The sequence below is a fragment of the Talpa occidentalis genome, unplaced genomic scaffold (assembly GCF_014898055.3).
Source record: "Talpa occidentalis isolate TD23 unplaced genomic scaffold, MPIMG_talOcc4v2.1 talOcc4.9, whole genome shotgun sequence".
NCBI classification, from domain to species: domain Eukaryota; kingdom Metazoa; phylum Chordata; class Mammalia; order Eulipotyphla; family Talpidae; genus Talpa; species Talpa occidentalis.
In genome coordinates, this window is record NW_023605305.1 from 64,310,517 (window position 1) to 64,334,395 (window position 23,879).

Sequence of the window (23,879 nt, forward strand, 5' to 3'; positions counted from 1 at the left end):
CTCCATTCATATGAAATGCCCAGAATCCAAATCCACAAAGACACAAAAGATTAGTAGTTGTTAGGGCTTAGGAGGAGGAGGAAATGGGAAATGACTACTAATGGGTAATATTTTGGGAATGATGAAAATGTTAAAGGTGAAATTTGATGGTATGTGATTTATATCAATTGAATGTTAAAAAACATTCAACATATAATAATCTAAACTTGATTTATAATTTACTAATTCAGATAAAGAACCATAATCCTTTTTTAACCTATGCCTTTATGATCAGGTATTTATTCAAAATTAGCTATCCAAAATGATACGCCCTTTATAGAATAAACAAATTGAAGTTTATGCAGCAAGCTTCTCTTTTCCTGTATTGGGTTTCTTTGCTGTGGGCGTCTTTCCAGCTGCTGGGTTCCTGTTATCTGCAGTCCTGTTTTAAACAAAAACTTCTTTGGTTTCTTCACGCCAATAGCCTTTTCTCCTTTCTTCCCTGCCACAGGGAACCTCTTTCCCATCTGATTTGGCTCCTTAGCACTGCTGCTGCCTTATCCATCTAGAGTTTGTGATTCTTGGCCTGGCCAAGACTGGTGTTCCCATGCTCGGTCTTTGTGTATGGGTTTGGTGACAACATGACTCTCAGGTTCTGCAGTGGATTCCTCTTCAGGACTCTGCAATGAATCTTCTGGCATGGTACTTGGAGGCCTCTTCACTTTTCAAAATTCTGCTGAGGTCTGTCCTAAGTATCTTGTGCATGGGAAGGTTGCAGTTAATCTTGACAGAGACAGTGTTATGCCAAGTGCCGTACAGATTATCTAACTTGCCGAAAGCACTTTCAGTCCAAATGCATCAACATGCCAAATGAACACGAGGAGCAAATTTCAGGATGTTCAGTTTGCTTATATTAAGCAAAGTAATTCTAGGGACATTTTTGAAGGTCTTACTGCCATTGTTCTCATTACAGATGACACAGGGCCACTGCACTGGAAATAACAGTGAGAAGCTATTTTTCCATTCTGGTATCATTTCAGGCCTTAAGTATTTTAAAAATGTTGCCTTCTTGGTCTTTTTTGTAGCTCTCAACTTTATCATCAACCAACTAAAAGCTTTAATTAGGTTGAATATTTGCAGTTTGATATATTCACCTGTCTTCTGATGACAAAAATAATAAATACTCATGGTTTAACTAAGACCATATTCCCAAACAACCCACTATATTTGATGTAACTAAAAGGGAAGTGCTGGTAAGCCAATAAACAGAAGAATTAGGATTCATACTTAGCGGGACTTAGACTCTTGGCTTTTAATCATAACATTAACAGTGAAAGCAAGCTTAAGACACTTGGGAGAATGCAAAGATCTGGTTTTCATGAAGTCAATGTCTGACTAGTCTACCACTGTATTTCTATCACCTAGCATAGGGCCTTGGAGAGTAGATGCATAACAAATATTAAATAAAAGCAAAAAACGACTACATGAACAATTAAAGAAAGAGCTGTATTTTGTAACTTCCAATAGCTTACCACCTTATAAGAACCATACAGAAAAAAAGCTATAGGACAAATGTGGTAGCATAAGAAAAATATATTATGGTATACTGGAGGAAGAACAGATATCACAGAACTGACATAACAATCTGATTTAGTGGAAATAGTATAGGTTCTGAATTCAGGAATTTCTGAATTAAGTCTATTTCTGTCTCTTATTAGCTGTGTAATTTTCAACAAACAGATTTAGTCAACATTTAATATGCATGAGGTGTATATTTTATGAATTAATAGTTGGTCCCTAATTTAAGACTTAAGACGAGAAAGCAGACATATTAAAAAAAAAAAAATCATAAGAAAACCTCCTAAGCTTCTCTTTCATGGCTTGTTAAACAAGAATAGTAGCAGCCACATACGAAGAGTCAATGCCATCTGTCAGGTACCTCGTAAAATGCTGGGTATAGAATAATTGTTCAACAGTTAGTGACTCCCTGTTGAACTGTATATTATCAAACCAAGAATTCCCAAACATGAAAAGTTAAACATGGATAAATTGCATAACAATGAAAACTACAAATTGCAGTTATTATATTACTTATGTAAAGTACAGCGGTGAACGCCACTATCTGTACAGCCTACTCTTGTACAAATTAACTCATCATAATACACTTTTATTTTTATTCTTCGTCTGTAGCCTGTAACTACAGAAACATTTTAAAATAAAATAATCTGTATACTTTCACTATTCTAAATATATGTGCTGATGCAAACAGGTGCAAAGATATATATCAGCATATCTAATTTTCTTTCTACAGAGAGGCTAATTAAATGAACTGTTTATTCTAAAGAACTGTGAGCACAAAAGGATTTTTCCTGCCAAGTTCATTTCCATAACTAAAACTGGTGCTAATTTACACTTTCACATTTTGTGTATGAGGCCTGGAACACTGAAGAAAAGCCAGGGGAAGAAAACAATATGAATGCAAAAAGAATCAGTCCTAGCTTGAAGGAGAGATCAGCAGCGGTCACATGAACAACTGCCATCCTCCAACCAGTCCATCATTTATATATTCCAAGCGTCACACTACGGTCACCTGGCTTATTCACAAAAGGAGGAGGATTCTAGAAAGAACTCAAAGATTGTGTTTGTAAATAAATATCTGATGAAATGTTAGATAAGAACAACAAAAAAAATCTAAGAAACGTAACATTTTAAGTAAAAAAGCAATGAATCACCATGGCTTGGGTGTAGTACATAAAGGTCATATTCCCATTTCCAAAGTTTCTTACATAGCATGAAATCCTTCACAGCCAACCCACTGGCACCTATTTTTGGATTTAAAAAATGGAGCAAAACTTTTATGCTTTATTCCATTAACCATATGTAAAAGATATGTCTCATCCTGTTTTTCTAGTTGAAATGCATTCAAATGCTTCCTGAGACATACTAGATCCTAGCCTTGCAGCACTGAAGGTACAAAGATGAGTAAGACACTTTCCCTACCCATACATAGTTATAATTTAAGACAGGAGAAAACACACACTGAGAAATAGCTAGATACTATAGGACAATGAAATAAAAGGATGAACAAAAGGTGGAAACTGTAGAAATGGAAGCAACTAACAGTGACTTAGGGAACAGAAGTCATTTCATAAGGAAGGTAATATGTGAGCAGAATTTTAAAGGATGAATGAAAATTAATCACATCAAAAAGATAGAGAACAGGCATCTGAGGGGAAGAGAGTAACAAACACATGGAGGCACGCAATATATGATATGTCTGAGTAACAAAGAAAAGTGGCTGAAGTACTAACTGGGAGGTGTGTAGTGAATGCAGGAAGTGTGATTTCAGGACAAAGAGGTAGAGCCTGGAGCCTCATTATGAAGGACTTCATACACTTTGTTTCCTAAGCTAAAAAGTTTGGGAAAGAATATGAAATATTTAAAAGATGAGTGACATGGTCAAATGTTTATAATAAGTAAAATTATTATAAAAGGTATAGAGCCCCACATAAATTTAGGCATTCAATTGGTGGCACTAATACTAGAAAATGCACATAACAGTAACAAAAATAATAATCACCTTATGTCTTTGATAGTTGCTCGTTTCAGGGGATCAACCTGTAACATGTGCATCAGGAGAGTGGCAACAGAACGATTGAGATATTCTGGGATATAAAAAACACCCCCACGGATCTTCTTAAATAATGTAGGCACATGTTCATCATCAAATGGGAGGGTGCCACAAAGAAGAGCATACAAGATAACGCCACAGCTCCAGATATCAACTTCAGGACCTGCATACAATCTACAACAAAGGATGACAATACAAGCCTGAAATGCATTTATCACTTTTTCTCATCAGTATGTACTGTTTTGACAAATGCATAACATAAATTTGGTTATGGATTAATTTTCAAGGTCTTTAATGAAGTCCATGGTAACTCCCCAGTTCTGAATTGCTTTTCTCCAGAGAGAAAAATTGGTCTAGCCAATTACTATTCAATTTGTAAAAGGAGATGTAGGTAAATGAACAAGAAAAATGGTGTTTTTCCTTATCATAAATTTGTTTAACTGAGCTTAAATGACTAGTTAAAAATATGAAACTTCCTACTTTTTTTTTGATGAATACAACAAAGTAGAAGACGATAAATTTGGAAAAAATAATACTATAGCATATAAGCTACATAGCTTTTCTAACCTTAAAACTACAAGAAAACAAGCTCATATATAACAGACTTTTTTAATCAGGAACATATTTTATAGAATATTGGCAACATTAAAATATTCTGTATACTTTATAAGAATTTGTAAAATATTAAAGGACGGTGTGTGGTAAGTAAATAACAATAGCTTAAATCTAGCAAATGCTTACTGTTTACTGCATTTTTCTAAAATAAAAAAGCAGTGTATGTTTCAGTCATTTTGAATGGGAAAATTCTAATACATTTAAAGCAAAACCTAAATTATATATTTTAGTTATTTAACATAATGATTCTCTATTCAATAAGGGAAAAATTAAAGGGACAATTTGTTCCTAGTGTGCTAAAATCTCATCTTCTAAAGAGAATATAATGCAGTTATGTTACCAGAATGAACAAAAAATTGCAAAATGCTTTCTCTTCACCAATATATGATTACCTGCCGGAGATGACTTCAGGTGCTGCATAATTTGGAGATCCACAACTAGTTCGCAGAAATTCACCATCTGACATCATATTAGATAATCCTGAAAATAAGAGTAATGTTTATCCTCTGTGCTTGATATTTATAAAAGAAGATGTAGTAAATGCACAAGAAAAATGTCAAGTCTTTATTGCTCCATACATATATTTATTTCATTTATTGAAAAGAAGCAGTGAAAAGCACTGGTTAGACTAAAGACCATTTCAGAGTGCTTACTTACACTAGACTAAAAAACAGCTTAAAATATATCTTATGCATGATTAGACTATTTCTTTTCTAGAGAAAAAAATGTTGATTTGCATCACAAATGAGGTTTTCTAATTAAGTTTCCCAACATAAAAGCATAAAAATATTATTTACCCACTTTTACTGCTGAAAGACTAACATAGAGGCTACTGTTTTTTTATACTATACTTTCAAAAGTCTCAAATATCTCTAAGTAGAAACCAGACTCCAATTTATAGATGCTTCAAAAGTTTTTCATTTGGAAAGTTCTGATTTAACATAAAAAATGGTATCTACTGAACAAAAAAATCTAGTTGAACCTAGTACTTAAATGAGTTTTGTGATTTAGAGAAGGAAGACAGTGACACTGGTTTCCTGGTTTTTAAGAGAAGGTATTGACAAAACTTTTAAATAAGCAATGTTTAACTCTGACATCTTCCCAACTCTTTCAATAATTTGTTGTTCACTAGTCCTTTCCCCAAGCACTCTACCATGGCACTCTTTCCAGGTATGCTTGCCACAGAAAGTGGTGCATAAAAATTGTCATTTCACATATTCTCTTATCTCTGACAAAAACTCTTATGCTTTAACTAAGTTGTCTGAGATCTGTTGACATTCCCCTTGATCAATTCTGAGAAATTATAAAATTCCAAAACTGCATGCAAGCTTTCATATGCCTCCACTGAATAGCACTCATCAGGGAAAGTGCCTATATTTTCATTCAATTTTCTAAGGAGTCAGTGGCTCTCACAAAAAACAAGCAAGCAAAAACCAGTTAAATATCATTTACTTAGGAGGGAATGGAGATTGAATAGTTTCACCCTCTAACTTCTCTAGAAGTATCTGTAATTTTTTTTAATGTATTGGAAAAGTAGAACCAAGTGAGTGAAGAGACCTTGAAACTAATCACTTTTCATGGCACAGGATTGATTTACAATGTTGAAACTAAAGTTATTAGTTCTTTAAGAATTGTGACTCATACACTCTAGAAGGCAGCTAGTCTATTTCTAAACCACCCTGGAATTGCATACCAAAATCAGCTATCTTGGCATTCATGTGTGCATCCAGCAGCACATTCTCTGGTTTCAGATCTCGATGAACCACCATATGCCTATGACAGTAATCTACAGCAGACAGGATCTGCTGGAAGAGTCGCCTGGCTTCCATCTCTTCAACCTATTAAATATAAAAGAAGCTGCTTTAAGAATAGTTCAGTCATCTACATAGCAAGAGTTTTAATTTCACCATCAGCAAAATAAGTGAGCTAATCAAAATTGTGCTAAAATTCTCAACGTCAGACAAATCAACAACATCCATTATAACTCACCATACCAAAAGGTTTTTCTTTCTTTGCTAGGCCAACAATATTAAATGTGCACAATGGTTTAGAGAATTTACAAGTAAAACGAATCTAAAAAGTTTATGTCAAAATGTTAAGAAAATGGTATAAATGAAGCTTCAACATGATTTTATGGAACAGATATTTTTAAAAAGAATAGGCATATTTGGTAATTAAGTGGAATGAATTTCATATTTCCTAATATCAATGTTTTCAAAAAGTGTATTTTAAAAGAAAGAAAACATGTTGAATATTCTGTATATTTAGCTGGCAATTATCAGAGAAGCACCCCAATAAGACAGCTATGTGGCTTGCTATTTCTCACTACTTTTCTCTATTTTAGCATGTCTATTGTACTAGATAGATGTTACTCACCCGTCCATGTTTACAGATATAGTCAAATAATTCACCACCGGACACATATTCCATTACCATAAAAAAATCTGTTGGAGTGCTGATCACCTGATATCTATTTTGCAAATGAAAAGGAAGTTAATAAAATTTTACTTTAACCAAAATCAACCTAGTATATCTTTTCTTGCTGCAATTTTACACTGCAGTGGTTCACAATTTTAAGATGGCAACAAATTATATAATGCTATCAAAATAATCAAAGAGGGCAGCTCTGGTGGCGCAGGCAGTGAGCACAGCGCTGTGAAGCTGTCCACAGCCTCTGCAGTATGGGTTCGATCCCAGCCAGCAGGTAAGATACCCACATGGCGTGGCAGACCTCTTGTGTCTCGCCCGCTGCTCCCCTCAGCAGTGTATTTCAGTCAGTCTGCCTGTTCTGTTCCCCACTCTGTTTCTGGTGAATCCTCTTACCCTCCCACACATCTGGCCTGTACCCCGGTTCCTGCATAAATAAATAAATCTTTAAAAAATAATAATAAAGAGCTATAAACATGGAAGTTTTAAAAATCCACCTATTTCCTGAGTCTGTAACAGAAGTCAAATGGTTAAATTGCTTTCAGGCCCTAAAACACAAAAGGAAAAAAAAAAGTATCTAAACTTTTCCCAGAGATTGGCTTTTGTGGACAAAGTAGAGCCTGGAGGTTTATCTACTAACCTTTAGCTGAGTTTCAAGGTTAGCTAAGAATTGGAAGATACACACACCCCCAGAGGAGAGAGACTACCCAGGAGCAAGGGGCCCACCAACAGAAATTCGAAACTCGGGCCTCCCCAGTGGCGCAGCAGGTTGAGTGCAGCACTGTGAAGCTGTCCACAGCCTCTGCAGTGCGGGTTCAATTCCCAGCCGGCCAGGGAGATTCCCACATGGTGTGGAAGACCTCTACTGTCTCACCCGCTGCTCCCCTCAGCAGTGTTTTCGGTCATCTGCCTGTTCTGCTACCTGCTCTGTCTCTGGTGAATCCTCCCACACTCCTGTACCTCTGGCCTGTACCTTAGTTCTTGTATAAATAAATAAATCTTAAAAAAAAAAAGAAATTCAAAACGCCAGTTGTCTGAAGAAAAGCCTCTTCTTACTTCATGTATGAACTGCCCTGTAACTAGCCAGTGTACTTTAGCCAACCCAAATTGCTTAGCCCTTAGCTCACTCCTTAGCCAATAATATAATTCCTTTGTTTTCAAATCCATTTAACCTCACCCCTATTCTTAGGGAGGTAGATTTGAGTTTGCCAGCTAATTCGCAATAAAGCTTTTTTTCTTCCTTTCTCAAAACCTGATATCATGGTATCGGTTTCTGGTCACATCAACTAGCCAGGATTTCAAATCATCCCTTCATGTTTACATAATCTGTGAAACCTTCATTCTTCGATAACCAAATTAATCATTAATTTTTCCATTTTACAAAATTTGTTTATAGTCTAAGGAGAAGTAGTATCATACATTGATAAACAAAAACTCCTTTTGAGAGATATAATCAGCAAAATCAAGGAAGTTGTCAGATGACCCCTTTTTTCAACAAATAAAATGCAAGGAAAAAAGGTGAAAAGGAAGCAATAGATTAAAAGTAACACAAGAGACACGTTGACAAATTATATTGTATACATATAGTTTGCTTTCTGATTCAAACAACCCAACTTGTAAATGCATTTATGAAACAATTAAAAACCTGAATACTGACTGGTTGATAATCTCCTTAATATTTAATAGTTTAGGTGTGATAATTGTGCTAATGTTATTTAAATTTTTTAAAAGAATCTTTACCTTCCAGAATAGATTCTAGAGTTTACAGATTGAAAACATAACACATTTGAGAATTTGCTTCAAAATAATCTGAGATTTGAGGAGGAAAAAACAGATAAAGCAATAATACACTGACCACTACTGAAGTGAAATAAGTGAGGCATCGTCACTTTATTTTGTATACATTTAAAAAAAAAATCCATGATAAAAAATCAAATAGCTATATGTGCATGTGTGGATATTCAGTTATTTATTTCTAGACACTCAAACCTAAGCACATTTAAAATAGTAAAGAGGCCCTCCCTGGTGGCACAAGGGTTAAGTCTCAGAGCTTTCACCATTATGGTCTAAGTTCAATACCCAGCCAGGGTGCTAACCATGTCTTGCTTCATGTCTTGCTCCCTGCTCCCTTGCTCCCTGCTTCCCCCTCCCTTAGCAGTGTATTTTAATAGATCTGCCTGTTCTGCTCCCCACTCTGTCTCTAGTGAATCCTCTCATCCCCCCCCACATACCTCCTGCCTGTACCCTAGTTCTTATATGCATAAATAAAAAATCTTTAAAAAAATAATAAAGAACCTTAGCTTTACTTGACAAAACAAAATTTTTTCCTAAAAAACTACAACTTCCCCCCATAAACTCTGAGTGAAGTTTCAAAAACTTTGAAAATGAACTAAATATTTAAGTATTTTTTTAAAGGTTTATTTATTTATACAAGCACTGAGTACAGTCAGAAGTGCAGGAGGGTGAGAGAATTCACCAGAGCCAGAGCGGGGAACAGAGCAGGCAGACCGATGAAATACACTGCTAAGGGGAGCAGCGGGCACAGCAGGAGAGGTCTGTCGTGCCATGTGGGAACCTTTCCAGGTGGCCGGGGATCGAACCAGTGCTACAGAGGCTGCGGGCAGCTTCACAACCCAGTGCTCAACTGCTGCGCCACCAGGGGAGGCCCATATTAGTATTTTAAATTAAGGTTTCACTAATTCAAAGGGCTATGTTGCAAATTATAATTCTAAGGGATACATAGCCAAGTCATGGAAACATAACCAAAGTGCCCAATGAGAGTAGTGGATTAAGATGTGGTGTGAATACACAGACACACACAGACACACAGACACACACACACATACACACACGATGGAATTCTACTCAGCTATTTAAAAAAAAAAAAAAAAGATGACCTGTGGCCATTTGCAACATGGATGGAACTGAAGGAGATTATGTTAAGTGAAATAACTCAGAAGGCAAAATACAAATACCAGATGTCACTCATATGTGGAATACAGAGAAACAAAACAAACAAAAAAAAACCTGACAAGACTAAACTAAAACAAATCCTAGAAATATCACCACAGAAAGAGTCTACTAGAAGGGGAAGAGAGAGAGGGTAGGAAAAATGTGAGGAGGGGTTCCAAAGGTCTACGGAAAAGGACTATGGGTGCTTTTGAGTGGGTGTGGTGTGGTGACACATATCTGAGGTGTGAACCTATTTGCCTAAATCATAAATAGTGTTGTAAAGCAATGTTACCTCAATAAAAATAAATGAAGGTTGCATTTAACACATATAAATGAAACAACTGTTCTATTTTTTAAAAATAGATTTTCTGTGTTTATAAAAAATTATTTAGAGTCTGGTTGACTATGAACAATATCTAATTTATACTGAGTTACTTTTTAGAGCCACTATGGAAAACTATGTATTTTTTCATGGGTCAAAGGCACCCAGTGGAAGGCACAAATAGAACTGAGACGTGGCCAATGCACCACTCTCCAGGCAGTACACCTTAACACAGGATGTTTCAGAAGCAGGGGAACCTTCCTGCAATTTGTCCACCTGAATAAGGCACCTCATTAATGTGCACAAAAGCAAGTGTGTATTACATCATGGTTCTGGTTACTATTCCCCACTAAAGAGGAGGGGGAAAAGGGCCAAGAAGTTGTTGATATAGGTTCATACTACTCCTTTTCAGAAAGAACATATCAGGTACAAATTAAACACTGCAAAATAGTAAAATGTTAAAGCTAAAACAGTACTGCAAATGAATGTGTATTTTCAGAAGAAATATTTATCATAGCAATTTTTAGTCTTTGGGATGAAAAAATAGCAAGGTACTCCACTTTATATTAAATACACTAATACAACTAAGTAATGAGGTGGAAACTACTTCAAATGAACTGTGTGGAAAGGAAATTTTATCTGCAAACTCTAGAAAAAAATGGTTCTACAAAAGCAATGTTAACAGGTAACAAGCTCTGATCAATGAAAATGAACAGACAGTAAAACAGGAGCACCTACTATGTTCCCTCAATGTAGTCTGATCTGATTTATTAACAGAATTCTCTAACACCTTTTTCCTCTATACATCTTTGGGGCGTAAGTGAAAAAAAAATCCTAATAAATTATAATAAATTTAGCTGCTGATTCCTTCAGTGTATCACAGGTCTCCAATAAATGTTGTTGGACTACATGGAAACTTCTAACTCCACCACAGATATTCTCCACACCAAAGGTCAATCTCAAGCAGCAAAAACCATAATAAACATTCCTGAGCACTACTGCATGCCAGCCACTGAGCTATTAAATGGTGACAGAGTATTTACTGAGAACCTATTTGCACTGTACTCGGTGAGAGCAATAGTTCCTGTTTCTACTTGTAATATCTACAGTCTATCCAGGAAGACAGATATTAAACAAGCATTCTTTTCAAAACATGAAGAAAGGGTTCGTCAGTAGTCACCCAATTCAAAACCTTCAGATCTGAGTAACTCAAACCCCTACCTATCTCTGTTGTCTGGTCTCACCTTTAACTCCCACCACTGCAATCACGCTATTTCTTTTTATTTATTAGTTATGCTGCACTTCCTTCTGCCACTGCTCCTTTGTATAATAAGCTGTGTCTGCTAACTTGAATCCTAAACCATGACTTGTACTCCACCTTTTATCTGGTTACTAGTCATCCTTTAAATCTCTAAAAGATCACTTAAGTCCAATGACTTTATTATTCTCAGAGTACTTCCTTTATCTTCAGAACACATGCATAAAATATTATTATTCATAAGTTACACAATTATGATAATTTGATTAATATGCACCTATGCGATATAACAAAGCAGGCATTTAAATAAATATATGAGTTAGCACTATTAAATAAAGTAAGCTGGGCCTCCCTGGTGGTGCAAGGGGATAAGAAGCAACCTATGAAGCTTTCCACAGCCAGCAGCCACCACAGCAGGAGTTCTATCCCCGGCCAGGGAGATGACCCACATGGCACAGCAGACCTCTCCTGCCTCGCCCGCTGCTCCCCCTCAGCAGTGTATTTCAGTCATCTGCCTATTCTGTTCCTGTTCCCCACTCTGTCTCTGGTAAATTCTCTCACCCTCCAGCGCCTATGGCTTGTACCCCAATTCTTGTATAAATAAATAAATCTTTACAAAAAAATAAATAATGTAAGCATTCAAAACCAGAATAATCTGAGGCTGAAAAATTACAGCAAAATTGTAACAAAACTTTAACCAATAAAATTTCAATTAACCAGAATAATGTGGGGACAAAGGAAAACATGATTTTTTAGAAGACAGAAGTTCTAAGGAAACAGTTACTACGTTAGGAATTAGTGAAAAGGTCAAATTTTGGTATTGTGTTATAAGCCTGGCCAAAATAATCTTTTATGCCCTCAAAAATAATAATTACATTGAAGTACTATGAAAAATTCAATCATGAATCATTCATACATGTCATCACTATTTTTTTAATATAACAGAAAGTAAGCTTTAGAAAATATTTCAGAAACACTATTTAAGAAAACAAAATTTCAAGTAGACACAAAAAAGCATTTCCCAGTTGGCCAATTTATGCACATTTTTAGGCAATATCCATTAAAACAGACTATAAAACTCAGGAAAAATATATTTTTTTAATTCACAATGAGAATTTAAAAGATGGCCAATGTGTAACAACTAGAAATGAACTATCTATCATATCAATACTATATATAAATACAATACTCAAACTTTGCTTCATCCAATTGTGGCTGCTGCTTTGAGAACACTCTATCCCTAAATCTTGGAAGGGATAGATATGTAGCATCCTTTAAGTTTATCAATAGCTTAAACTTTACCTCCCCAGTGAAGCCTGTCCCACAACCAAATCTAAAATAGCACTTATTCTTTCTTAGTCATACTCAATGACTATTAAAAAAAAAAAATGTTTCATTCCACCATGTTTCATTCTTCTCATAACACTTACAAAAGCTGTCTACAATAATCTTGTTAATTTGTTCACTTACTATCTCTAACCTATAGATATTGCTAGAAAATGTAAGAGCAGACACCATTTTATCTCCAAAGCCACCAACAGCACCCATCACATAATAGGTGCTCAATAAAATTTTTTTTCACTAACAACAAAAAAATATATTTTCTGCTCCTAAAGAATTCAATCTTGTGGGCGATATTAATAAGAAAATGAGCAATTAAAACAGTAAGAATTTGGAAAGGCTGAATGTTGGGTCATCTAGGAGCAAACAGGATAAAACAACTCAGTCTTGGGGGGAAGTATGTTTTCTAGAGGAAACTATGTAAATGCTACTCTAAATGACAAGTTAGAATTGGAAGTCTAGGGGAAAGAAGTGTGGGCAAAGCTTCCAAAGCAGAAACAGGGGAACTACAAGGAAGAGATTATGGTGAACAAACAATAACAACAGAGAAACATGGACCTATTCAAGGGGCATCTGGAGAAAGAAGAGGTAAAGTTTAATGAGTATTTACATGTAAGGGGTAAGGGTAAAGGACTCAAAGATAATGACAAAGATTCATGCTTAGGAAACTGAGTGAACGGTATTTTCACTCAAAATAACAGAAATAACAAAGAGGTGTACATGTGGGAGAAACAAAGTTTAACTCGGTTTCAGACTGCTCTGTGACTTCAGAATGGAAACATCCAATAAAAAGTTCAATAAATGTGTCCAGAATTCAGAAGTATCTGACCCAGAAACAGACTTGGAAATCTCTGGCAAGGAGATGAAAAATAACACTGTGGCAGTAGATGAAGTCACCTAAAGGGTGTTCACTAGAAAAGATTACATACTAGCATAAAATGCTGAAATACATAATATATAATGGGTAGGCAGGTAACAGATTATATGAAAACATTTCAAAAGTCATTAGAATGAAAAAAGAAAATTTAAAGACTGTAATACCATAGAAACCTAGAGAATACAATATTACAAAGTGATGGTGGTTGAAAATGTTAAAAAGGTACCCATAGTTGAACAAAAGAAAGATTTTAAAAAGTAGACAGGGAAAGCATCGATTTTTGATCAGTTAAAATGCAGCTTTCCAAAGATCTACGGATGAGGAGAGGTCCGGCAAGATGGTGGCAGAGTGAAGACACCAGACTTGCCTCCTCCAGATACTTACAATTAAACTGCTGCAAATCAAAGCCAAAAAAAACCCCTAGGGAAAAATGGACAACCACAACACACATCAGAGTGTTGGTCCAGTAGAAAGGGGTAGGAAAATTTTTAAGTGAACTTCATTTAGCATGATAAGGGGGCAGAATTATCCACAACTGTGGAGGAAAGGCTTGCCGTGCTGAACAACCTACAGTGACTGAATCAGGCTCATGAGTATCCTGGAAGTTCTGAGACTGCGGTGAATAAGAGGGTATGTGAGCAGGCACCCAGGACAGAGGGTGCATTGCTGAAGAGCTGCAGGGGTGGGGACCCAGGGGGAGGACTACTGTCTTGAGCCTGAGGTTCTTAATATAGAAGAGATGTGTAGCCTTAATCATTTCAGAGAACTGGATTTCCCTACAAGAAGCTACTAGCTGAAGCCCAGGCTGGATTATTCAAAACTCCTGCCACCCCACCCAAGGGCTAGCTAAAATCTAAACAAGAAATTCTTGAACAAACTAGAGCTCAAATACCTACCAATAACAGGAGCAAACACATCAGGAAAAGACTGTTAGGAAAGAAAACAGAACAACTTCCAGTCTGTGAGCCCGTATCAAATATAAGTCATGCTGAAGTCTGCATCAAAGTGCTTAAAAATAGCCTACAACTGAAGTGGGCACAAGACAGTAAGAGACACTAAAACTAAGCTGACTTAATGCATGTAAACCAATTAGTATAATATATCATATCAAGAAAAATAGAAATAAAAAATATAGTATCAATAGAGAAAGCATTTAAGATTCAGCACTCATTTGTGACAAAAATCCTACACAAGATGAGAAGAGACTCTACCACAATACAATAAAGGAGATATATCACAAACCAACAGCAAACCTAATAGTCAATGGTTAAAAACTGAAAGCTTTCCCTTAAGATCGCTCAGAAGAAGAAAAGGATGTCCACTGTCACCACTTCTGTTTAACTTAGCACTAGAAATTCTGGACAAAGCTATTAGGCAAACACGGGGGCCGAGGGGAAGAATCCAAGTCAGAAAAGAAATGAAACTAGACTATCTGCAGATAATATCCTATCATACATAGATAAGCCTAAAGACTTCACCAAAAAGTTACTAGAAACAATAAATACAGCACAGTGACAGGTTACAAAATAAGCATTAAAAATCCATAGTTTTTTTTTATATACAATGAACAAGAAGTAAGAAAAAAGCCCTTCATTTCTAATTGCTTCAAAGAAAGTAAGTCAAAACCAACCTAACAAAGGAGACCTATACACTGAGAACTACAGAATGTTAAAGGTCTTAGATAATGACGCTAAGCTATAGAAAGATATCCCATGCTGATGTGTATGGGAAATTAATGACTACCCTGCCTAAAATGACATACAAACTTAACACAATCCCCACCAAAATAACAACAGTATTTTTCAAGGAACCTAAACAAAAAACATCAACATTTATCTGGAACCACAAAAGGTCTTGAAATGCAAAAGCAATCGGGAGGAAAAAAGGAGATAAACGGAAATTATCACATCACCTGACTCCAAACTTTATTGTAGAACAATAATATTAAAAACAGCATGGTACTTGCACAAAAAAAGCTACATGGATCAATGAAACAAAACTGAAAACCCAGAAACAAATTTACACATATACCATCATCTACTCTCTGACAATGAAATAATAACCATAAATTGTGTAAAAACAGTTTCTTTAATAAATGATAGTGAGAAAATTAGAAAGCCACACATAAAACAAAGTTGGATAACTCACTAATACTATATGCAAAATAAACTCCAGATAAAATTTGTACAGATTTAGATGTAAGACGTAGTAAAAATAAATTAAAGAAAATACTGGCAATACATTCCATAGTATCAAGAATAAAGATATTTGCAGTTAATCAACTCTGTAACTAGGGAATTAAAAACAAAAAAAACAGTTAAGACTACCTCAAGTTAAAAGGCTTCTATAAAGTGAAAGAAAATACAAGATAGTTAAATAGACACCCTAGTGAATGGGAGAAAATATTTGCACAATATATACTGATAAGGGACTAATATACAAGGTATGTTTTAAAAACGCATAGAACTCAACAATAAAATATAACCCTATTAATCAATGGGCAGTAGATGTGAACAATTCACCATTAAGGACATCCTGAAGGCCCAAAGACATGAATAAATGTTCATCACCACTTTCAATAAGAAAGATGTGGCACAAAACAAAGAAATACCATATCACACACATCAAAATGGCATATATTAAAAATATAGGAAAAGGAACCTTTAACACTGCTGGTGGGACTATGAACTGGTGCCACCATTATGGAAAGCAATCTGGATTTACTTTAAAAGGCTAAGGATGGAAAATAACGATACAACCCACTCTTGGGCAAATACCCACAGAATAGGAAACCATCAACCAAAAAACCCTTATGTCCATGATGTTCACAGCAGCATTCTTTACAGCAGCTAGGACATGGAAGCAGCCTAAATATCCACTGACAGATGATCTGGTCAAGAAGATGTGGTATATCCACAACATAGAGTACTACACAGCCATAAGAAAGGATAATAAATGTAGCCATTTTCAACAAAGTAAAAGAAATCTGAGTGAATTATGTGCTCAGTCACATAAAAACAAATGCTGGGCATTTATACAGCAGACAGCTCAATAATGTGAAACACTTTAAAATCCAGTGGACATCAGTAAAAATCCTGAGGGCTCTGAGGTTAAGAGGGAGGAGGGTGGGAAAAGGACAAGGGGAGGGAAAAGGTGGGGTTGGGAATCTTAAAAAACAAACAAAAATAAAACACCTTCCACCCCTCTCTCCCCCCAAAAAAAACCCAAAAACAAGGAGGAAGAACATGACAAAAATCAATTCAATCATTTTTAAGTTCATAGAAAAGTTTGGATTTTCCTTTAAGTCCTCTTTGCTTATTTTTTTCCTTCATCAATTTTAGTTTATAGAGAAATCACACAATCATGGTAAAATTCATTTTCACACTTTATTACTAATTCTAGAGTCCCATTCTGTAAAGAGGAAACTATTTTTAGCAGCTAGTCCAGAACCGCACAAAACAAGACGACTGAAAGGGTCAGGTCATTCTCTCTCTTAGCTTCAATCATTAACACTATTGAAGTCAATGCCAACAAGCTTGTTCCGAGGAAAGAATACATGAGTTCATTTTTTTAAGTTCAGGTCCAGAATACAAGAGACCAATGGATAGTCAAATGGATTAAAGCTCAAGGCTGGAAGCCAGGCTCTGCCAATTACTTTCTGACCCACTATGATAATGCTCTATAACTCCTTCACCAAACAAAACAGTAAATAAATAATTTTAAATCAGAATGTAAAAGGACATCCTGAAGGCCCAAAGACATGAATAAATGTTCATCACCACTTTCAATAAGAAAGATGTGGCACAAAACAAAGAAATACCATATCACACACATCAAAATGGCATATATTAAAAATATAGGAATTACTTTCTGACCCACTATGATAATGCTCTATAACTCCTTCACCAAACAAAACAGTAAATAAATAATTTTAAATCAGAATGTGATAATCAGTTAAACCAAAATGAAGCAATTATAGAGAAATGGAGGCAGAAAAACACTGGTAGATATAACATCAAAGATCAGCTTTTAAATCCTCATGAAAATTGTAACTACTGATAAAATCTAATTTGTGTTTGTCAGAACAGAACAGGAAGTAGGGCTAATGCTTCTGGGCAAAATTTCCACAGGGTTTTTTTTTCAGTGTTGGCATTCTAAAAGTGGTAAGATCACGGCACAAGGCAGACAGAGATCATTCCCTTTTCCACTCTCATGCTGGCATGTGTTATTTTTAGTCTGATTATCTGGCCATCCCAGTTTTCTTCTCTTACAGGAAGTGGCCATTCAATAAGGAAAGCAAAGGGATGTATTTCAGAATTCATCCACTACCAGGAATACAGTCATTACTAACTAACATGGAGTTGAAGTAAGCAATGAAGGTTTCAATTAAATGAGAATCATTCAGAATCATGAAAAAGGACTGGAATCAGCTTGTAGGTTGCCAATTCCTGCTTTGGGCCAATGCTTATCAACTATTAGGCATTATACTAGTGCAAACACATTTAATCTTCAGGTAACACTACAAAGAATCTCATATTCAGGAAACAATAGGAGAAGCGAGTCACTGAGTGCACATATGGTATTTTAACTCCAGTGAAAAATCTGAAAACTTATTTATACACATTCTGAATCATTTGGTATATAGGTCCTAGATGATACCTTATAATTAAGTACTTCCATGCAATTTCAAGGGCCTGATTTTTTGTTTACTTATGATCATGCGAACTTTCAAGCAAAGATCAAATGACACTGAGGCTTACAGTAAGAATGAGGTTTTCATGATAGTGGTAGGAGAACTGAGTCATCACAGGTCACCCAATGGCACACCACCCCCATCCCCCCCAACAATAAAAAACTCCCCTCTGAATAGCCAACCATATATTTAAGATGTTGGGAAGATGCACTACATGGACACTATCATTAAACATAAAATCTTTACTAGTTCACTATCAATAAGCATCAACATCTTAAGTGACCTTCAAAGTAATTACTAGAGAAAAGAGTCAACTTCCAAACTGGAGGGTACTATGATGAGCACAATAACGCAAAAAGAGAAAAACAAATACATGATGATTTGACTCATATAAAAAAGCAAAACAAAAAAACAGACAAAACCAAAACAAATCAAATCTGAAAAATCTGACAACAGAACCCAGGTTACCAGACTTGGTGGAGCAGGGCACCAAATGAACTGTGGTGGATGATTGGTATTTTGTTGGTGGGTATGGTGTGGTAACATTCATCTGGAAAGGTGTGAACCATACCCCTGCTGGCTTATACAGTAGTATAAGCCAATGTCACCGCAATAAAAAAAATTTCAAGGAAAAAATTTCAAGCCTGTATTCATTACTTGAAAAGAGTATAATTTTGAAGTAATTAATAATGTTTAATTCTAAAACAAAAGTATACAAAAGAAAGGATTAGCGGAGTTTAAAGAAACTGATGCTTAATACAAGACCTTAAATAGACCTGTGGTATATTTGCAAAAGGTTAAAGATAAACAATTATTTTTAAACTCATAAAATATAATGCAACACAGTTTTCTTGCATGACTAGGTACCACAATACTTACAGTTTGATAATATGAGGATGACGAAAGAGTTTTAGATTTTGAATTTCTCGTTTTATTTTTCCAACAACATCTAAACTGCGAATCTTCTGTCTATTTAAGATTTTAACTGCTACTTTATGGCCTGTCAATTGATGTTCTCCAACTAAAGAAAAAGAAAAAAATATTTTATGTAATAGCAACATAATGATTTGTAGGTGCTTTTATCCACTGCAACCCCAAATTTCTCTGACATATACTACTTTTATATCATTCATTGCATATAACGAAAGTTATCTATCTTCATCTGTTTTATTTTAGAAGTATGCACTCTTCTTTTAGAGTATGTACTCCTTGAAGAAAAACAGCATTTAAAAAATATTTATTTATTTATGCATATAGAACTGGGGTACAGGCCAGAGGTGCAGGGGTGAGAGGATTGACCAGACAGAGCAGGGAACAGAACAGGCAGATTGACCAAAATACACTGCTGAGGGGAGCAGCGGGTGAGTCAGGAGAGGTCTGCTGCACCACGTGGGTAGCCCCCTGTCCGGGGATTAAACTCCGTGCTCCAGTGGCTGTGTACAGCTTCAGAGGTTGCATCTGATCCTTTGCGCCACCAGGGAGGCCCAAAAAAACAGCATCTAAATCACTCACCTCTGTATCCACAGCACCTAGCACGGAGATATTCTATAATACTGTAGAAAATATTACTGAATTTAATATTCATGCATAAAACGATTTAATTTGGAATATCTTTTGGACAGAAGTCACTGTAATTTTTAATCTTGTTTTCTTCTCCTCTTCAGGTTAATGCCAGTCACTATATTACAGAATAAGTGATTGCTATAATAAAATAAAAACACATAACTAGTTTCAATATTATTTCATCAAGTAATACATATATAGTCTCCACTTTTTTTGCTTTTTCCATAACGTCTTTCTAGTTCCCTTCTATTTAAAGGAGTCTCTTTCACTCATGGTAAGTTTATAAAGCTCATGTCTCATTTGCCATTTTTAGGCTATAATAAGCATTTGTGCTGGTGCCAAAACATATGACATGAGCTGTAAGCTCATATGCTCCTTAAATATGCACCTGAATCTTCCAGAAAGTATGCAGCAGTGTTTTATACATACTACATCCTAAATAATATTTACATTAAGTGAAATAATAGTTCTCGCCCTTTCACGTAACATTCCCTTACTGTTGAGGGAAAGGCAAATCCCTCAATCAGAGAACAAATTTCTAAGTCCCACTCCTATTTCCCTCAATTGCTATCCTAAATTTTCACCATCATCCTCATAACACCTATTTAATTTTTCACCCCTTCCAGCAGACAGATTCATCTTTTATTGTTTAGGGAGGAAGAAGTCACTAGGAGCAGTTTCCTTTATCTTAAAAGGCTTGCTTATATCTACATCCCTCTTTCCTCCAGGGACATCTTCCCCTTCTCCCCTTTAAGGCCTGTCTCATCGATTTGTACCCTTGAGTCCATCTTTTCTACCCTGTCCTTACATCCCACCATTTTCTATTATAATAGCTCCTTCTCTTCAGCCAATCAACATCCCTTCTGCACATCCCAATCTTCATTTTACTCTGTATCTTCCTGTAGTTGCCAATACTTTCCTCATAATTTTTCAAAATGGCTCTTCCCTTTCTAGCTTCCTTAAATTCTGGCTTCTGCCTCCAATCTGCTACTAAAACCAGAGGGCCGCAAAAGTTGCATTAATTATTACTCTATGTAGATTTTTCAGTTCTCAGATAACTGTACTTTTTGCCATATTGGACAATAACACTGATCACTCTCTTTTTGGGATGACTCTACTCTTCCTGGTTCTTCTTTCAGATGGTCTCCTTTATGGCCTCCACCTGTGCTTTACAGTTTAGTGTTCCCAGATTTCTAACCTAGGTCCAAAATAGAGCCTTTAGTATCTCATTCACCTAATTACTAATTATCTACAAATGACTCTGGACCCTTCTTCAACTCAATATATTTCAGGGTTAATACCACAAAATTGCCCCAATTCAAAATAAAAACTAGCATTCTTCCATTTCGCCACCAAATCTATACACTCAATTTTACTTGCCGGCACCAGAGTCTGTATACTAGAAACCAAGATGTTAAGTGACATTATCTCCTAAGCTTCTCCATTAAGAAGCTATTACAAGGCCTCCCCCGTGGCACAGCAGTTGAGCGCTGGGTTGCGAAGCTGCCCGCAGCCTCTGCAGCGCCCGCAGCCTCTGCAGCGCCCACAGCCTTTGCGCCAGTTCAATCCCTGGCTGCTCCCCTCAGCAGTATACTTCAGTCCTTCTGCCTGCTCCGCTCCCTGCTCTGGTGGATTCTCTCACCCTCCCGCGCTTCTGATCTATACCCCTGTTCTTGTATAAATAAATAAATAAATCTTAAAAAAAAAATCACATGAAAAGAGGTTTAATATACCTCCAAGTTTTAAAAGGGAGAAAAACACAAATAAAGGAGCTAAAATAAGATCTGTACAGTATTAGATCTGCCTGCACTTTGTTAGGGATGCCTTGTTTCAGAACTTTGATAAGAAAGTTAAAAAGTAAACACCAAAGATGAAAAATTTGCCATGATTTATCATGTATATAAGTAAATATCCAGATCAATCCCTAATTTGACCAGAACAATAGGGACATTCATCCATGGCACAAGTACTTAATGAGTACTTACTATGGCAAATGCTGTACTAGGTAGGCACTAGGGATACAAATGTCAAAGTAGTTCCACAGAACTTGCTTTTATAAGACTCCCAAATTACACTGAGCAAATGTCTATCCAGATTAGAGACTGCATCATAGCATCTCTGTACCTAGTCATGGCCATTAGTCTATGTTCTGGGCAATGACATGTAAATAGAAATATCCCCAGCATTTTCTTCTTTATTCCTTCCTCCATCCTGAAGAATTCCAAGGCCCTTAGAATTCCAAAGCCACCATCTTGTACCTGAGGGCAGGGTTAGGCAGGTGGGAGCAACAGGCTAAAGAAGTGCGTTTAACATCATTAGGTGTAGGTATGACGGCAGTCTGAACTACCTGCTCTGTTACAAGAGAACAAAATATTATCTTTATAATTTGATTCAAAAATCAGTTGACCCTTGAACATGGAAATTAGGTGCACTAACACCAGCACAATAAAAATTCTGCTTATAATGCTTTACTACAAAACTTAACTCCCAGCCATCTCTTGTATTGCAACCTACAAAATCCATAATACCTAGAACCCTTCATATCTGCAGGTTCCCCATTGAGATTCAACTAAATGATATTCTATTGGTTGAATACATGAATGTGGAACCCCTGCATATGAAAGGCCAACTCTATCTAATGAGAAAAAAAAATCTGCATATTTTAAGTGAACCCATGCAGTTCAAACCTGTGTTGTCAACTGTCCTTTAAAACTTGAAAGGTCTGTACTTCAAATTTCCAATTTTGCTCTACTACCATCTGTGAATTAATGGAAATAAATTATAATTTATAGTCCATTCAATTTCTTGGATCAAAGAGTTTTACAAGTTCATTAGTGGTCCATTTTGTTTTTCTTAATTTATAGCCAAGTTACATAAAATCTCTTCAAAACTATGGATTTTATAATAACAATACAAAACACAACAAAACAAAAACAGGCAATTATAAATCAGAGATATACTGCAGGGGAGGGGGAGGGGTTAGAGGGAGGGAGGGAGGAGCACAGGGGACTGAAGTGATGGTGCACGGGTGCATTGGTGAAGGAAATTCTATGGGGACCACATGGAGGGGGGGAAGGGGGAACAAATATTTTTAAAAAATGAACAATTATGTAAAAAAATTAAAAAATAGTAAAAATAAATAAAGAAAACAGGGGAGGGGAGAGCACAAGGGACTACAGTGATGGTCACGGTGCTATGGTAGTGGAAAAATTATGGGGACTACACCTGAAGGGAGAATTGAATAGTGTACAAAAATGAACAGTGATGTATGAAAATAAAAAAATGAAAAACAAACAAAAAAACTATGGATTTTATGGGAAGTAGAGAGGGAGTCCACACTTACCCAAACTATATCTTTTAGAATTTTACATTTGATAAAGTGAGAGTTGTCATACAGAATGAAACTGATTTGACTGATTTGTATTGTTGTAGAAGCAGAACTTGGAATATCAATAGAAATTCTTTCAATGAACAGAGTCATCTGTTTTATGAAGCTTCTTTGTACCTCCTTTTTACCCCTCGCATCTATACTGTAAACACCCTTTATAACGGAACAACTGTATCTTGAGTATACCTATTTTCACAGGTTGTATAGCACTAACACTTGTTTCTTAACTCATCTCTCAATACTATATGGAAAGGGGCTGGAAGCCACATCCCTTTTGTCTTTATTACAAGAGATACAGCTCCTGGCAACAGAAAGCCAAGAAAATGGAATGCAGAGAGGTTAATGATGTGGTAGGTATAGGATTTAAACCTAGGCAGCATGCACCATCCAATATTCAAACAGAGGAAGCTTAGTCATTTGTTAGGATTACCATAAGATAAATACCTGCATTAAGTAACAGGCTGAACTATATCAACCTTAATTCCCCCTGCAACTCTAAAATTTTCCTAACAATATCCCTAAGGATTATTCCACAGTGAAGGCATGTCTCTTAAGTCACTCTAGACTCATGATGATTTAGTTGCCATTTTCTGATGCTTTCTGGCTCTCACACATTCTTCTTGATGCACAAAATACAGGACTTCATATAGCTGTATTATGTAATTATGTACCTGATTGTTTTGCAAATAGGCTATAATTATTCAAATTGCCAATATTGTTCCCAATGTAGTCTAGCATTTTTTTACATAAGCACCGACCCTATAATTTTATGAAGTATATTTTGGAACATTTTCTATATATTATTCCATTATTAATTCATACAAAATACTTCT

General features: G+C 35.9%; 1 protein-coding gene across 4 annotated transcripts in view; it reads right to left on the bottom strand.

The window, feature by feature from the left end:
* The window catches only part of PRKAA2 (protein kinase AMP-activated catalytic subunit alpha 2), an 82,146-nt gene that overhangs the window by 43,104 nt on the left and 15,163 nt on the right, over positions 1 to 23,879 (bottom strand). For 3 of the 4 annotated variants that reach the window (XM_054691666.1, XM_054691665.1, XM_037498131.2), the window contains exons 2-6: positions 18,975 to 19,116; positions 6,602 to 6,695; positions 5,919 to 6,063; positions 4,618 to 4,705; positions 3,560 to 3,784 (exon numbers count right to left, since the gene is read on the bottom strand). In XM_054691666.1, coding sequence (XP_054547641.1) covers positions 3,560 to 3,784; positions 4,618 to 4,705; positions 5,919 to 6,063; positions 6,602 to 6,695; positions 18,975 to 19,116 — 694 coding nt within the window. Of the gene's footprint in view, positions 1 to 3,559; positions 3,785 to 4,617; positions 4,706 to 5,918; positions 6,064 to 6,601; positions 6,696 to 18,974; positions 19,117 to 19,607; positions 21,372 to 23,879 lie in introns of those variants that run through there. The other variant, XM_037498132.2, reaches the window with a different exon arrangement.